The following is a 19,001-nucleotide window of genomic DNA, read 5'->3' as shown; positions in this document are numbered from 1 at the left end:
TATTGTTCATCGCTTCCACAAAACTAGGTCAGGAAACTCTATGGAATGATAAACGTCACGCTGTGGTCAATCGGATTACTCAGAAACCTGACAAATGTCCATGTCCATTCCCAATCACGTTACTAAAGAATATGATAAATATTGTTGCCCTGTAGATTAGATTAGAATGGAACATGATAAAACTTGATTCCTTGGACAGGTAAGTTGATTATTGATGTAAGAGGATTCACTCTCGCTGTAGCCCCTGGCAACCATTCACTTCATTTTCTGACTCTGAAACTAAGTGTCTCTCGGCGCCAAAAGGATATGTGAGGATAAAAAATATCACCGCCTGCCAGACTGAATATATACTCAGCGAAAATTTTAATGAACAACTTGGAGCGGATCTCTAACACACTTTCATCCGAGGAGAAAAAAATAAGAATTCTTGAACTGCCTTCCTAAAAAATTATTGATGACTATGCATGTTTTTTTTTTACATAAACTCAGTCAATACCCTTTCATCTTTTTGCCGACACGTGTACATACCTGAAAGATAGCAATCCAAGCATATCCAATGTTGTCAAAGTTGATAGCCCCATTATGCGGATTGTGTTCGCTTGCATTGCATTTGTTGTAATACAAGTTCCAGTTTACACATCCATGATGAGGGGGATCTTTGAAAACAAGATCGGTGACATTATCAGCCGTGAGCTCACAATCAGCCCCTCCAACTCTGCGCTTCGGGATGTTGAAGCAGTGCAACATTCCGTTGTCCCGAGTGGTGGAGCAAATGAAGGGAACGTCATCGGTTTCGTCCAGTCTGTAGTATTCACTCACAGACTCTGAAACATTATACAGCCTGCAGAGAGACCACAAGGAGTAAGTTACAGAGAAACACACACACACACACACACACACACACACACACACACACTGCATGTGCAGGGTTATTATCATGAACTAAAACAAAAAAAATGTAATAAATAAAAATAAATAAATAAATAAGATTAACTGAAATAAAATATAAAAACCATGGTAATACTTTACAATAAGGGCCCAATAGTTACCATTTGTCAATGCAATAACTAACATAAACTAACAATGATCAATACTGTATATTTGCTACAGTATTTCTTATATTAATCTTTGTTATATTAATAAAAAAAACACAACTGTTCATTGTTAGCTCTGTATATTAAACAATATTAACAGATGCAACTTTTAGTTTTAATAATCTTTTAGTAAGTTTTGAAATTAAGATGATCTAAGATTAATAACTGCTTTAGAAGTATTTTTCATTGTTAATTCATGATAACTATTGTTAACAAATTATTGCGAAATGTTAACAAAAACATAAATGTTTATATTTCCCTTCTCATTTTAATGCAGTGCAAGCTAAATTAAAACAAAAACATGAAAAATAATTAAAATCAAATAATCTTGAACTAAAAACAATTAAAAAAACAAAAAAAATTGGATTTTGACTGGGTGGAGATTTCCATCATACCATTTTCACATGATCTGCCGGAATGAAATTCACATTTATTGTAGTAAAAACTGATTTTTATTATTAATTTTCCTCATTAATTATTCACATTATTTATTAACTAAAGTCATTCCAACATTCATTGTCTCATATAATATTTAGTTTGACATCCTGAGGCTGGCGATCAATGTTTTGTTGGTTTATTTATTTATTTATCTAATATAATTTATTTACTTGCTGTATTTTTTAAAAACAGACAGCACACTGATTTAAAGCAAAAATCTTTTAAAAAAGACCAATTGATGTTTTTGTGTACCTTTTATCAATACACTAAACTCAAAACAGAATGCTAATTTACTTGACCTTTAATATTTGCAAATTGCACTGCATTGCATTACAGCCTAAAGCTGCCATGTTCCTGTCACAGAAATGTAGCCAATTTAAATCCTGTTCAAAACGATTGTATCATGAAACAGTTCTTTCAATACAATTATAGAAAAAAATTGTAAACAGCAATTTATTTGATGTTAAACTAATACAAATTATATACTAATTCGTGCAAATAAGCAACAAATCTATACATAACCGATCAAAATGGTACTCTTTTCCAACACAGCAAACAAAATATCTGTATAAGGCATGGAGACATCAACCACTAATCACAGAATACATGACTTGAAATATAAGAATAAGTGATTAACTGAAGAATTGAAAAATATTTTCAGATCTGCACTCACATCAGTAGCACTACATTTGTATATGAAGTTTCTGTTTAACACTGTAGCAGCATAATAGGCTTAAGACTCCTCTGACTAATGCTAACAGAAGCATCCCTCTGTCACCACCTCAAAGCTACATAATAATGTGCGATAGTGTGGAACTTTTTGTTCTCTGAGCATTTACAAACCATTTGAGCCAGGAGAGCTTCTGCTTTAATCTGTCTCACATCCTGCTTATTAAACTGAGAGAGACAGAAGAGCTTAAAGCTGAGCTATTAGGTAATCACATCATCTGCAAACATGTTTATATTAGGTTTTAAGAGAGGATGTTGAAGAAAATGGTCTGAGAATTGGCACATATGTTACTTACCGTATCTGAAACTTAGAAGCATGCTTTTTTTGTTTGTTGAGAAATTCCAATCATGCAACATGAAATGCAATATGTAAATGACTTAAAAAAGAGACCTATGGGTATTTTTGTGTACAGTACCTTCTATCAATGCACTAAACTCAAAACAGAATGCTAATTCATTTGACATTTAAAATTAGCAAACTGCACTGCAATGCATTAAAATGTAGGTCTACCTATCATAGTCTAAAGTGGTCATGCTCATTTTACAGAGATGCAACCAATTCAAATATAATCTTAAACAATTCAACTATCCCATGAAATAGTCCTTCTGATACAATAATAAAAAAAAAAAAATAGAAATTCATTTGCAGCAATCAAAATGTCTATCAAAATCATCAAGGCATTAACCACTAAATGAGGATGTCACAGAAAATGGCCTGTGAATTGACCCATGTAATATTAATTGTAACAGTTATGGACTTATACATTTTTTTTTTGCCATATAGCTAGTATTTTTTTCCACACAATAAGTCTGAACTACAACTGCATATATTTTAGGTCTTCCACTGCAGATTTCAAGCCAGCACATTCAGAGGGCCTGCATCCAAACCATAACATTTGTCATTTCTAGCGTTGTAGCATTTGAGATAAAACAATTCCCTCTTTTGTCACACAAAAATTGCCCAGAGGTCATCTGTTTTTTCGAGCTCATGCACTGAATGTATTACACAAATATTCTCCAGTTTAGTAAAGACCTGAGAGAAATTAGAAATAATTTACTTTATAAGTTCTGTATTTAATTGCACCAAGGTTCACACTGATATATTTTGGAGGACTGAAAGATGAGGGGATTGAGGACACTAATAGGACTGCTTTTCTCAAATTAATTGGGTTATTAAAATTCCTGGGAATCTTGATGAAAGGAAGGAAGGAAGGAAGAAAGAAAGAAAGAAAGAAAGAAAGAAAGAAAGAAAGAAAGAAAGAAAGAAAGAAAAAAGCCTTTACACCAAAGCATTTATACAAAAGCATTATATAATTCAATCGAATTGCATTGTCTTGAAATGGTAATTAGTCAGGATAGTTGTTTTTCTTTGTTAAAAATTAATTAAAATTAATATACAAAGGAGTGGACTCCTTATGAAAGTGATAATCTTGTGGGCAACAGAACTAGCTGCAGGCTCCAAAAATAATGAGTAGATGTGCAAACGGACAAAATTTGCACATCTCATGGGATTCACTTAGACAGAAAGCTATTTTCACACCTGAGATAGGTGTAATGTGATTGGCAATTTTTGTATTTGTGCTGCAAAAAGCCACGGTAAACATTTATTAACTGGGTCATTCTATAAAACGGGTGCCTTTTCCAGTTTTACAAGGGAATTTAAAAGTAAATATTTATATGATTTTAAACATTTTATCAAGCAAACAATGCGTTTGAGAGTTAATTTATTAGGTTGTGACATTTATAGCCAAATTAATTCATTTCAATATATATACGGTGATATAATTATGCCTTCATAAAGGTAACAAGGTTCACTATTTTAGTTTAATCTGACATTATAAGCCTTGTGTTTAAGGTCATGAAACTACAAAGTGCTTCTTAAGAAAATATATGTTGGTATTTCTAAAAAAATATCCACATTTCAATTTTCAGTAATTTGTTAAACAAAATAATGGCAACAGGGTAGAATTTTTTCGATCTTTGTAAAATGTAATGCTCATATTTCTTTAAAAAAATCCACATTTAAATTTTCAGTAGTTTGTTATACAAAATAATGGTAACAGGGTTGAATTTTCACATTTGTAAAATGTAATGCTCATATTTCAAAAAAAAAAAACTCACCTTTAAATTTGCAGTAGTTTGTTAAAAAATAATGGTAACAGGGTGGAATTTTTCATATTTGTAAAATGTAATGCTCATATTTCTTTAAAAAAATCCACATTTAAATTTTCAGTAGTTTGTTCAACAAAATAACGGTAACAGGGTAGAATTTTTCACATTTGTAAAAATGTAATGCTCACATCTCTCTATATCTATAAAAATAAATGTTTAATTTTTTCATTAGTTTGTTAAACAAAACAATGGTATCATGGTTGAATTTTTTTAAATTTGACCTTACTGAAAAAAAAAAGTTAAAAAGAGGAGACAGTAGCTGTTTACTTCTTTAAAGGAAGATGCTGTAAACTTTTTTGTTACTTTAAAGGAAACATATTATTGTAACAGGTTTAATGCAAAATCAAATGCTACCTTTTATTTGGTTTTCATGAAATAAAATTGCCAATACAGCAAAAACAGGTCAAAAGGCATCCACATAAAAAAGAAAGAAAAATATCTGTTAAAATACAGTAAAGTATAGTAAAAGTTTACATGAGTTATTCAAAGTTATTAACAAGGCAGCTGCTTTGTAGAATGACAAAAAAGTTTCAATGAGAAACAAGACTTTTCTGAAGTAAAGGCCAATTCTTTTGAGTTTTGAATGCAGATAGCAGCAGCTGTACATAGACTGAAGTGGATATTGTAAGTGGTTTTTGACAGACAATGCAATAAATGTTGCATGCACAAGAGAGCTGGATTTTTAAAAGGGCAGCATAATTTGAGTAAGAGAAGCATTATTGTAACAGACGTTGCTTGGATAGTGTTGGGCTTTGGGGAGGGTGCTGGAGAGATGCAGCGATGCACCTGAACGGGTCAAGGCTGCTTTCAACACACTGGCTTTCTGGTATGCAGTACATCAGGGTGGACAGTTGTCAAAATGATTCACTGGTGCAAACTGTCTTTATGGATACTCATTATTCAACTCTTTACTTTGTACACTCTCTATGATCAATGAGGCCCTTAGGTTATTAATAAAGAGGTTAATATTTTCCATTAAAACCTGGATAGTGGCCTTCAAAGCCCCCCAAAAGTCATTCTTCCATCTGTTGACACAACATAAACAGGTTCCACTGAGGAACATACCCATGTGGTTTCAGAGCATTTATGATTGCAGCAGCAATTTTGCAAACCCCTGCAATTTGCATGTATCGAGTAGCTTGCATTAAAAAGCACCATTTTTTTTTGCACTTACATTCTGATGTTGCTGTCAAAAAAGCAACGGTTGCGCAGAAGCCCCGCCCACAGCTGCACACCAACAATCCCGAAGATGAAAAACACGAAGAAACAAAGCAGCAAGACATTTCCCAGCATCGGTAAAGTATCCAACAGCAACGTCACCAGGATTCGCATACCTACGAGACAGAGATACATGATGTGACGAATGTGCATTTAAAAAACACGTGCAATGAAGCGTCAAAGCCATCGAGGATCACTAGACACGTTTACAGACGAGACTGTGGTGTTAAATTTAACTTTGATAACTCTGATCTGACATTCACACACTTCATGAACACATTCTCTCAGTGTCTGATATGTATTCAGTAATTGAGCCAAGAAATGAACACACACACACAAACAGAAACAGGGCTTTGGCTAACGCTCGGTGGTTTGAGAATAATCGAATTGGAAACTTAACAGCCATGGGCTCTCACTCCTCACTGAGTCCAAAATCTATTACTGCTTTGCTGAACACACACACACGCACACACACACACACACACACACGCAAACTTATTTGGTATGTGTTGACAAAAAGAGTGAGCTATAAATGGTAAGAGTATCCGTGCATGTCAAGAATTTACTGTCTCAGTCTACATTAAACAAAACAGACACTTACTTTCACTGCTGGACTCCATCCATGACTGTAACATACACCAGCACCTCTCTGAGGACTAATAGCATGTGTGTGTGAGTGTTTGTGTATTTTTTGTGGTCCATCAACTATATGATGTTGGATTGTGGGCACTTAACTGCAACAATCAGCGTCAGTGACCATGTTAATACATCACGGGAGTCTTGTCTGTGCGTGTGTGAATCTATAAATACAGCAGGCATGTCTTTTTTTTTTCAGACCAACTCCAGATCATTTGCTTCAAATCAATAGCTGGGTTGTAAAACAGTGACACTAAGAGAGAAACGAAAAAAGATATACAGATGGAAACAAAGAAAGGGAAAACAGTACTCACTGGGAACTCTGTTGATGGCTCGTAATGGTCTGAGAACCCGTACGGTTCTGATGGCTGAGAAACTAACGTTATGACCGTCTAAAGAATACTCCAACATCCTAAAACATAAACAAAAGAAATTCACTTTAACAAACTTGAAACACAATAAGGCAATACATAGAATAATAACGTAGAATAATAACATAATATATATTTTTTATAATGACATTCAATACATAATAATATAATATAATATAATATAATATAATTTTCAACCATTTGATGGCATTCAATGTACACAATTTATAGTATATTATTAAAAATCATATTCATAAAAAATGAACAGTCAGACCATTAATATTCTGATATTTTAATTAAGATGTGAAATCAATTTAATTTATATGTAAGACTATACACATTTAATTTATTCCTTGATGCAAAGTTGAATTTTCAGCATCATTACTCCAGCCCTCAGTGTCATATGATACTTCAGAAATCATCCTAATATGCCGATTTGCTGCTCAAGAAACATTTCTTCTTATTATTAAATTTTTAAAACAGTTGTGCAGTTTAATATTTTTGTAAACTGTGATACTTTTTTTCAGGATGTTTTGATGAATCGAAAGTTCAAAAGCATAAAACACTGGACAGTTTAAATTGTTTCACACATGAATTTTCACAATTTAATGTTTCACAATCAAACATCATGTTTTCTACACAGAGACCGCATTAAAATATCTATTTCTTACTGCTCTCGAACTCACAAGCTGTGCGACAAGATCCCTAAATGACACAACACAGCAGCATGAGAATATTTAAAGTCACTACATTGATTTAGAATAATTATATGTTCTCCCCACTGAAAAGGGAAAAGTGGATGTCTATGCTATTTGTGACCCTGGACCACAAAACCAGTCATAAGTGTCAATTTTTCAAAATTAGATTTGTACATCATCTGAAATCTGAATCAATAATATTTCCATTGATGTATGGTTTGTTAGGATATGACAATATTTGGCCGAGATACAACTATTTGAAAATCTGGAATCTGAGGGTGCAAAAAAATTCAAAATATTGAGAAAATCGCCTTTAAAGTTGCATATTACTAATCAAAAATTAAGTTATATCTGGAATCTGAGGGTGCAAAAAAATCAAGATATTGAGAAAATCGCCTTTAAAGTTCTTAGCAATGCATATTACTAATCAAAAATACATTTTTTATATATTTACAGTAGGAACATGGAACATGATCTTTACTTAATATCCTAATGATTTTTGGCATAAAAGAATAATCTATAATTTTGACCCATACAATGTATTTTTTGGCTATTGCTACAAATATCCCCCAGCGACTTAAGACTGGTTTTGTGGTCCAGGGTCACATTTATAATAGTTAGTGTTGGTTTAGTGCTGTTTTAGCCATACTTTTCACCTGACTGATAGGAAGACTAAGGAAAACTATTTGGTTAAGAAGTTTAGAAGCCTAATGGAAACACCAGTACACCAGAAATGTGTTACCTTTGTCTGAATTAATGACCAACGTGCTACTTCCTCACTCACACACGAGCACATTACCGTTTTAATGAGTGATCATCAGGCACTTGAACTGATTTTTTGGACAGAGAGGAAAACTACAAATCACTGTGTCAGTGACAGCGCAAATGACAAGAGAGACACGATTCAGACAGACACAGAGACAATTGCCTGGTGGTAATTGTCATTCATGAGCTTAGCTGTGACAAATCGACTTGACATTAGAACTTGACCTGACATTAAAACTGGATTTGACATTAAACAAACACACACACACACACACTGTAATAGTTAAGAGTTTAATGACTCGTCAAATTCTAGGAATCGCACACTAATAGTTGACTGATTTGTCACTCACCCAGCCATGACGATAAAGAGGTCAAGGCGGTTCCAGGTGTCGCCAAGGTAACATTTCGGACCAAATATGCCCAAGGCCAACATTTTAACCACCATCTCCACAGCAAAGAATGCAAAGATAAAATCATCAAAGGCCTGTGGAGAGAAGAACCACACATCGCTCATGAATACATTACATTAAGAAAAGTGAAACAGCTGTCATTTCATTTAAAGTGCATTTTAATACTGGTCTAATTAAAAAAGTTTCCTCTTTAAACCTGATTTGTTAAATTAGTCTAAAAGCAAAAAATATTTCCTGCAGAAAAAATGAAAGAAATAGAATCGTAATATCAAATATCAAAATATCATTTTGGCAGATGTTGTTCAGGTCTGGGTAGTAACTGATTACATGTAGTCTGGATTACATAATCAGATTCCAAATATTAAGTAATGTTAAGGTTAATGGTCACATTGACATGTGGGTAAACAAGTAAAATATTTCTATTTTTGGTGTTCAAGTCTTTACATTTTTGTTTATTTTACATTTTATGATTTAATTAATTATTCGATTTTTATCGACTCACAAACCCACTGCAGTTCTTACATTAAGCATAGTTTGGGAAACCCTGGAATAATGTAATATTTAATGCATTTTATGATGTTAATATAAAAAATTGAATATATTTTCTTTCTCTTACTTGTTTTTATATGAATATGCTTAATGGTAAATTAGATGAAAAATAATCTAAAAGTAATCTAAAAAGCAGTGGGACTACATTAACTAAAACGAGTAACCTAAATTATGTTACTAACTACAGTTAGTAATCAGTAATGGATGACAATTTGTAAGTAATCTATCCAGCACTGCCAGCAAGCTTTAAGGACTACTTTTTTTTTACACAATAGAAAATATGATACATATTTTAAAAAGACTTCACAATAAACATTTTTCAAAGTTGTCTTTATTTGTATTAAGTAAACTAAATTAAACATTGACTCACAAATGTTTGCTGAATGGCAGAGGCAGGCTAAACACATAATAAATACGTTATTATGATAAAAATGTGACTTGTTCATGTTTAATTTTATTTATTTATTATTATTATTATTTAGCTTTTTTTCGCCAGAGCACCTGAGTCTTCTCCTCCCATTTCTACCAATGATGCTTGACTCAACTTCCCACGTCTACTACCTGCGCAGATATCAACAGTGCAACGGGGTTGTAGGTTGCCAGGTTGAGGTCACAAATGGTTGAAATTTGTATGATGTGTCTATTGCTTGAGTAGGATGCGTTTCATACAAGATCTGGCAACTGGACAAACTTAGAATAATATATTGATGTGATTGTTCATACAATGAGGTTTGGGCCATACAAATTATGGGAGTTTCCCAGGAGAAAAATAACAAAATGAGAGGGCGGCGGGATATGAGTGTGAAATAATCAAAGACTCCTGGGAAAAACGGGAGTGTTGACAGCTATGCTTTAATGTTCTACTATGTTAGCATTTAGAACAGTAAATGCATGAAAATGCTTCATGTCACATAAAGTGGCCAAAAAAATATTTGGAGACTTCTGGACACCTAAAATTGTCTTAATTTTACAACAAAATATCCCTGCAAGTGGCATATGCAAATAAATGATCTAACTTCACTTTTCTAAACCATTTTTTTTATCATTTGCTTTCGACTAACTTTACCCAGGGTGATTATTAGCTGGTGTTTGAAGTCGGTTTCCCTCAAGTTCACACAGCTGTTCTAACAGAGTACCCACAGGTTTCGTCGCCTAATTGATCTCATTTAAAGCAGCACTTGTGTACAAGATTCACAGACTTCAACAATAAATTTCAAGACAATCTCTGTCGGACTTCAAATTGCCTGTTGTGAGCAATGTTCCCGTCATTATGCAGATCCACAGGTTATTTGCAAGTTGTTTTGGAGAGATTACAGATACATATTTTTCGGAGTCTGTCGCTGATGCTTCACGGTGTTGCTTGTGGGTTTTGGCATTTGGCATTTGGGAAGCACATAAACGCTTTCACGCTGCTCTGTATTGAAGTTTTTCTTGATAGGATTTTGAAAGATTTGTACAATAAATTGTTACAGTTATTTTACTCTACATCATAAAATACATCTGTAATACCCCCTTGTGATTTTTTTGAAGCTTTTCTTGAAAAAGTCGCGACAGAGGTTGCCGGGGACATTAAACATCACGCCGAACAGGTAAACTCATCTACTCACTAGTAGAGCTGTCAAAATGGCTGAAAAACTACATTCGACATTTTTTATTTAAAAACATGAGATGCAATGGGATGGGGAAAAAAACCCCGCCATAAAGTCTCGATATATATATTTTTTTCAAAGTTAAACTTGCATTAATTTTACATGGCTTTCTAAACATGCGGCTCTCTTGTGCGAGACACGAGTGCAACGGTGATAGATGTCCCTCTAGAAAATGCGCTAAATAATGTGTTCTGTGTGAACGGCTTGGTTTCAGTTTTGATGTAAACAAGATCTTCTCCGCATTGATGTTCTCTTTTTCCGCAATATTTTTAATGAACAACGCAGCAGCACCGCATATAGTGGCTTCAACTGGATATGCTAACAAAAACATTATAATGCAACGACACTTAAATCGTCATCGCATCTCGTGCGCCGCTGATAAGGCTGCCTCCTTAACGCACACCTAAAATTCGAATGCAACGTTTTTGCATTCGAATGTGGATTTTTATTTTAAATTCGACAAATATTCGAAATTCGAATTTGTTTTGACAGCCCTACTCACTAGTCTGCTTTTAGAGACTCATTGTGTTTATAATCATGCTCTTGCAAACTGTTCCAAAATGTTTTAAATAAAGACTGAAAGTGTTGTTGGTGAAGTCATGTGACCGTGCGTAGTTCATTTATAGTCTACATTTAACTTGTTACTTCTGACGATTGTATTTAGCCTTCAAAATTCATAAAAGTTGTGTTTATTTGTGAAGATTATCAAGAACAAGATGCAAAGAATCAAAAACGTTTGTTGTTCACAAAGCTAATTTTAGCAAAAATCTAAAAGCCAATGGAAAAATCCTATTGGGTTTGTGTCAAGCGAACCAGGATGATATGGAAGCTTGTTTCTGCCACAGGATAAAAAAACAAAACAAAAAGAAAAATGTTTTAGACTTTTTTTCAGAATTGAGAGATAAAAAGTCATAATTACCTTTTTATCCTGTGGCAGAAACAAGCTCACATAGAGTAATGCTAACTTCTGGGTTGGCCTACAAAAATATGCCATCACTGCACTTGCTTGATATGTGCATTTCTGCAAATACCACTTAGTTTGATATTTTGTTTTATGTAATCCAATGAGACATTTTAAATGTGGCTTAAATGTCTAACTCTTCAGGCTGCTGTTTGCATTTATTATATGCTTGTGTCTTTGAATGCTTTTTTCCCCAACCAGTCAATCAAAACAGCAGGCAGAATCAAGGCCTCACAGAGATGAAAGTCTTTAGGTAATCAATCCACGTGTGTCTGTGTTATGTAAGTGTGTGTTACCTGCAGGATGCTGCACCTGTCAGAGTGGCACTCCAGGTCTTGGCAGGGCTGGAACATGCCGAGCGTGACGCAGTTGAGCAGAATCACCAGCATGCTGACTCGCTCAAACCACGTAGAGCTCCAGTTAAGGTTAATACAGCTCACAAGGAAATCTTTCACATTTCACTTATTTGTTTTCAGCGTCAGAACTAGAGTCAGGAGATTTTATTTGTCTGTTTCTGCAAACTATGAAAAAACTGACTACACAAATTGTAAAATCTTTCTTAAGTAATGAAAATAATTGACTATTACATTTTTTGTATAGTGCCAACAATGAAGAAACAGAAAAGTGGCTTTAAACAAAACCTGTTTATTTCTGTCTGTCCTGTATTATGTTTTCATTTTCATTTTTCATTTACTCTTGAGTAAAATGGAGTGTCTTAATACATTTTAGCGGTTCAAAGCAAAAAATAAAATGCACTACTGTTCAAAAGTTTGGGGTCAGTAATTTAATTTAATTTAATTTAATTTAATTTTACAATGAAGCGTCTCATGCTCTCCAAGGCTGCATTTATTTGCTGAAAAAATACAGCAAAGATTATATTAAAAATGAAACATGTATTTTAATATATACACATACCTGCCGCTGTAAAGGCAAACTCGGCCCCGCAGGCCCCGTGATCAGACCAACCGCTTTACCTCATTAATCATAAACCTGCCACAGAAACACACTGTTCACACCATCTCAATCACCACCGTAAATCCTGCAATTATCCTCATTTACATCAGGATACACCACACCTCACTTACAACCCAATTAGGATTTAAAAAGCTTCTATAAACCCTAAAGACTATATCCATCTGAGTCTCAGAGCAGCTTTAACAGACGAGAGGGACGTGTTCAGGCCCCTGCTGTTTCCTCAGGTCTCTGTCTAACCAAAACCCTTCTGGAATTCCAGCAGACTTCCCTCTCGCTAGAACTGGGACAGCGTTCCCCTCATCAAACATTTATCCAGAGCCCACACTAATGCATACAGACAACTCCAGCTCTCGTCTCTCATCCTCAAGATTGCTGTGGTCACATTCATGCCACTTCGGCTGAGGATAATGATGATGGTGATAGAGAACAGAAATGGGATGAATAAGGTGATGGAAATCTTTACAAATGCAAAAGCAGTACTGCCATCACTTCATATGCACACGCACAAACCAGTGTTGGCGAGTAAACTTCATGATGTTCTTTCTTCTACGGAACACAAAAGAAGATATTTTGAAACATGGCTCTCTTTTTTTTGGCCATACTATGAAAGTAAGTGGGGTCCAATAGGGTTTTGAAACAGGTTTTCATTATGTAGTTTAAAAGATTTATTTTGTGTTCTGCAGAAGACCACATTTTCATTGTTGGGCGAACTATCCTTACTTTAATTTATGTGTATCTTGTAGCACAGCAAACTACCGTTTCAAATATCTTTCCCCAATACTGCAGTGTTGTTTTCCCTTTCTCTACTTGAAATAAAGCTGAAATAAAAGATGAATATATAAAATATAAAATTAAACATAAATATAAAATAAAAAAATCAGAAATGTCAGAAGAAAATGTAACATGTTGCACTGGCAAATAATTGAAACTAATTAGGTAAAGCTGAAGTACTAAAAATACTAAAACTGAAATGAAACAAAAGCTAGATAGAAATATTTATAAAATAAATAAAAATGATAAAAGCACATAGCAAAATTACAAAAACTTAAACTGAAAAAAAAAAGAAAAAAAATCCTCAAACTGAAAATATTAATAAATACTATAAAAATAATACTTAAGACAAGACTTGAAAGTTTTTTCAGGCAATGGTAAATTCTAGTGGTGTAACGATTCACTCATGGTGCAGTACGATTCACAATAATCAGATTTTATCACTATTTTTTTTTTTTTTTTACAAAATGAGATATAAGACAAAAATAAAAGGTGTCCTATTATTCCTCAGACAAAATGCTGCACATTTCTTTGTAAAATTGAAATATGTTAAATAACAAAACTAAACAAAATTTTTCATATTCTGAAGATTTTGTTCGTATAACAGTCACCTGATTTATTTAACTTTTATTCGTAAAAATATGGTGAGTTTTTTTCCGACTGTTGACAATATTTTCTTATTTATAGATAGATAAAGAGAGATACTGCATAAAAATTTTTTGAACCTGACTTTTTTTTTTTTCGCAAAATGTATGCAACATGGTGCACATTTAATTAGATAATGCCTCATTTGCATATTTCAGAAAACTCGTAATATTGTCTTAATGTACTGTAATTAATCAACTGGGGAAGTATGGCGACATCTATTATTTAAAAATGTCACCCTACAGTATACACTCTTAAAAATAAAGGTTCTTTATTGGCATCAATGGTTCCATGAAGAACCTTGAACATCCATGGAACCTTTTGATACGCAGAAAAGGTTCTTTATAGTCAAAAAAGGTTCTTTAGATTTTTTAAATGTTCTTCAAAATGGTTCTTTTAACTGTTCACTGAAAGGTTCTTTGGGGAACCAGAAATGGTTCTTCTATGGCATCACTGCAAAAACAATCTTTTGGAACCTTTATTTTTAAGAGTGTATTCACCTGTAGTGTCTTGCCTTAAATAACACTGACACAATATAAACGCAGAGATATGCTTTAGCCTCAAAATGCCAAATGAAAGCCTGGAGTACTCTGTCATAACGCATTTAAAAATTAGCAACTCACCCTCGCATCAAATTAGTGGAATTCAAAGTCATGTACTCCTCGACTTCTTCATAAAATAGTGCAGAATGCATCAGGTTGAAAACACAGATATGAGATTTCTTGAGATCTCCAGGGCCTAATGTGCTGGAAACACACTGATTTGGTTTCTGGCAATATGGTCATAACCCCATTCCTCCAGGGATTCTACAGCACAAACGGAAAAACTTATTTCATAGTGCACAGAATGTTTCATGCAATTGTGTCACACAATTGTTTTTAACATTGATAATAATCATAAATGTTTCTTGAGCAGCAAATCAGCATGACACTGGAGCAATGATGCTGAAAATTCAGCTTTGCATCCCAGGAATATATTACACTTTAAAATACATTAAAATACAAAAGAGTTATTTTAGACTGTAATAATATTTCACAAAATTACTGTTGTACTATTATTGAACAAATAAACTTCATAAGCATAAGTAACTTATTTTTTTAAATTAAAAACGCAGAGCCCACCATTGAATGGTACTGTATATGAATCCAGAAACAAATTTGGTATGCATCATTATTTATTGACATGTCTAAGACAGTGCATTCTGGGAAAAACTAGGACTGTGCATGTGCAGACAGTGTGTAATCGCTGCATGTGGATGGATCGTGTTTGCGCAAGCGCATGCAATGTGCTTATTTTTATCTTCTTGAGGTGCATCTGAATCCAAACATAAACAAAGCGCACATACTGTATACACACACCGCGTACGCTCATTATCCTGATTACTCCAACAAACCATAATACACAACTGTTGCTATGGTTGCTTAGTAACAGTTTGGTGGCTTCTGATGTGAAGTGAAGAAAAAGACAGCTGAAAAGCTGAGGGCTCAGTGGGTTTCATGCACTTCAAGTCAACATATTTAAAAGGTCATTTCATGCCCGGGCGATATAGGAAAACAATCTGAAAGTCCAAAATAAGAGGATACACACACACACCCACACCCACACACACACACACACACACACACAGTAGATAGATAGATAGATAGTTGACTTATCATAACAAATGATAATTTATCTGTTTAGTTATGAATTATCTGGTTAGTCGTTATGAATCTGTTTACTGTATCCATTATCAATCATATGAGTGATATTTTAATTGTTTCTATGGTATGATCATGCAGAGTTGACATGATTTGTGGTTACCGAAGCAATATAATACCATTTACGGGGGCCATTACTTGTGGTGTAATGCATCATATACAGTACACGTTCATATTCTTTGCTCAGTGTGTTTATTGGCAGAATTACAGCATCTCCTGGGAATGTAAATCTCATTTTAAGTGTTAAATCATTATAAGTGTGTGGAATTAGTTGGTGTTTAAGAGGCAGGTGAGCAAACAGGAGAAGGGATAGACACAAAGGAGAGAAAGAGAAAGAGGAAAAGAAAGATAAAGCGACTGTGATCAAGAGTCAGACAAAACAGAGACGGAAAAAAAGAGACCAATTATGGTAGTTTCCGATTCTCGTGTTACCATGGGAACCTCCCACTGGGACTTCGTGGGAAAGAGCAGTTTCACTCCCCTAGGACACGCGGAGACACACGCGCTTATGAATTGTGATAAAGCAACATGAACCTCTGAACTGCGCCTGTCATGTTGAGCTCTTAAGAAGGTTTTAGGAGAAAAAGATCAAACGCTAAAATGCATCTAAGTGAAATTCTGCTGGGAATGACATGGCGAGCAAGATTAATTACTTGACTTGAATAATTAGTACAACTAAGGAGAATTATCCGAGTCTCTTTTTAATGCCAGGTATTCATTATTTGGATTTCCAGCAATATAATGTAGGCTTCCTCTGAAATTGTTTTTTGTCACAACGACACATTTTCACAGCTCAAACGAAAGGAAAATCGTTAAGCGTTGGACATAATAAACCCCTGGTCAAGTATGCGCAATCCTTTTGAAGTATGTTTGTACTGTGCTACAGTCATTAGCTATGAAATCAACATGCATTAGAAAGAGTCGTTTATTTCTTTATTTCAGTTTGAAAGTGTGGAATTGCATGTGATGTCCTCACTGAAGGAACTTGCCGTTGCCTCATAGCTACAGAGCGTGAAAGAACAAGTGTGGACCACCCTCATTATTTATGAATTACTGCAATAGTGCCTTCCCTTTTACAGAGCTGGTGTATACTCTGATGAATTACGTTGAACTAGACTGACCTCATCCATTTGGGATAAGTTTAGGCTTATTATGACTTGAAAGGCTGGGAATCGAGAGCTTTTTTATTGCTTGACCATGCAGTGCAGTCTGATTCCCAAACTAATGATTCTTATGACTCAATGCAATCCTGTGACCACGAAGGCCAATGAACTAAAACAATAGTGCTTACACAAGGCAGGTAGCACTGTATTAATATTCCTAAAAACTTGCTGGTTACGAGTTTATTTTAAACCACTAAACACAAATATAAAACATTTGCAATTAATTCAGTGCAAACCACTTTAACTGAACTGTTTCTGGATTTTTGTCCATGCAGGGTAATTTTTATTATTAGTTAACTAAAACTGAAACTAAATCTAAAATCATATACTACTAAAACACACACACACACACTCATATATATATATATATATATATATATAAACCTACTAGAAATGACAAACACACAACAAAATGATTAAAACTAAAATTAAAATTAACATTTTTATATCCGGAAAATATAACAATAAAAACTAAATGAAAATGTTAATAAATATATAATAGTATTTAAAAGTAATGAGGCTTTTCATATCATTAGCTGTCTGAAATAGTGAACAGGAACATGATTTGTGTAACATTAGCAATGCATTATTAGCTGTTTGATAACGTAGTCAAACCAAAGGCTACTGCTATCAATTACCGTTATGTGTCTGGCATCGTAGAAAGCGAAATATAAAATGCACTAGCATTCTGATACATCATCTGATATGACCTTGTATAATTCGCTCTTCCTCCTCTTCTTTGGAATCAGTTTCTGGTTCAAACATGTATGGCTGAACGAATATAATTTGCCATTGTGTAGCATTTACTACTTCAGTTAACCGAGTGAAAGTGGAGCAGGTAGTCCAAGCTGGTGTGAGTGTGCATACAAATACTAGATGAGGTAAAGGTGTAGACTAGAGTTACATTTTAAGGCATTACGAAATAATTTTCATGGGAAAAAACAAAACAAAACATTTAAATATGTTATTGCGATTATCAAAGATGAGTTTTAAGGGAGGTCTTTAACAGTTACAAGGATGAAGCATAATAAACCATAAATACTATAGTGATGTTTTCATATGTGACCAGGTAATTGTGTAAGTAACTGAGTCACTGGTGTCCCGATGTTTAGATATATTGATTTACAACATAGGGAGTGGAATGAGACCCAGCAGTTCTTTTCCAAGAAAACAGACCAATGACTCATCTTGCTCTCAGGAGCATATACAAACATTTGTCCAATAAAATTCTCTCTAGGATGAGAATGTCTCTCCGCCCTCTGACTAGCATTATTAGTAAGTAGCAAATCAAAGTTCATGGCTGTGGTGTAAACTAAAACTTCCTGTTTCAATAGAAAATACACAAACACAGGAAAGAAAATTGTGCCTTTTAAACCATTTCATAATGTTTTTAATATATTTAATTTATTAAAAACTGTTTACTTTAAAATAATCTATTTAAAATTAGTTTTGTAGATAATTTCAGCAATAGGTATTTTTTGAATTTTGTCAACATTATACTTTATATCTTTAACAAAATAAACAAGTAAATAAATAGCTTTATTTAAATAGTTAAATATAATTTATTTAATAAGTAATTACAATAAATAATAATAAGCTTAAAGAATAAGAATCATTTTTTACTTTTTTTGAAGATTAAAAATATTTTTGGATGTTAAATCATTTTAAAATGTATGTATATAAGACAATGTGTATTTGTGTTTATTTATGTTTATGAGTTTGAATGTGTATGAATGTATATATACATATTTTGTTTGTTTATTTTCTTATTGTAACAGTGTAATCGAATAAAATGTGAAAATTTCCCCTTCACTTACATTAATAGAATGTTCAGCATTCAAAATGCAACTGACATTGTTGCCCTTATGTTTACATACGGAATTGGTTTTATTGCTTATTTTTATTTGCATACTAAACTATGATTGGTCTTGTTGTCCCCTATATTTAAAGGTGTCATATGTAATATTGACAACTAGTGGTTGAAATGGCTACTGCAGTCCAAATGCAAAATACTGGAGAGAGTTATTTCTCCCGCCCAAACCCCCCCAATACCCATC

General features: G+C 33.8%; 1 protein-coding gene across 1 annotated transcript in view; it reads right to left on the bottom strand.

Moving 5' to 3' along the window:
• LOC107725349 (voltage-dependent T-type calcium channel subunit alpha-1H-like) overlaps nt 1-19,001 on the bottom strand; it is an 81,620-nt gene that overhangs the window by 34,943 nt on the left and 27,676 nt on the right. The window contains exons 3-8 of the mRNA XM_016534586.1: nt 11,987-12,098; nt 8,472-8,605; nt 6,602-6,699; nt 5,608-5,767; nt 4,037-4,052; nt 529-822 (exon numbers count right to left, since the gene is read on the bottom strand). Of these exons, the coding sequence (XP_016390072.1) occupies nt 529-822; nt 4,037-4,052; nt 5,608-5,767; nt 6,602-6,699; nt 8,472-8,605; nt 11,987-12,098 (814 nt within the window). The remainder of the gene's footprint in view (nt 1-528; nt 823-4,036; nt 4,053-5,607; nt 5,768-6,601; nt 6,700-8,471; nt 8,606-11,986; nt 12,099-19,001) is intronic.

Source organism: Sinocyclocheilus rhinocerous, unplaced genomic scaffold (genome assembly GCF_001515625.1).
Source record: "Sinocyclocheilus rhinocerous isolate Xijiao unplaced genomic scaffold, SAMN03320098_v1.1 scaffold1386, whole genome shotgun sequence".
Classification (NCBI taxonomy): Eukaryota; Metazoa; Chordata; class Actinopteri; order Cypriniformes; family Cyprinidae; genus Sinocyclocheilus; species Sinocyclocheilus rhinocerous.
Note: the sequence above shows the minus strand (reverse complement) of the source record. Positions and strands in the feature narration are given on the sequence as shown.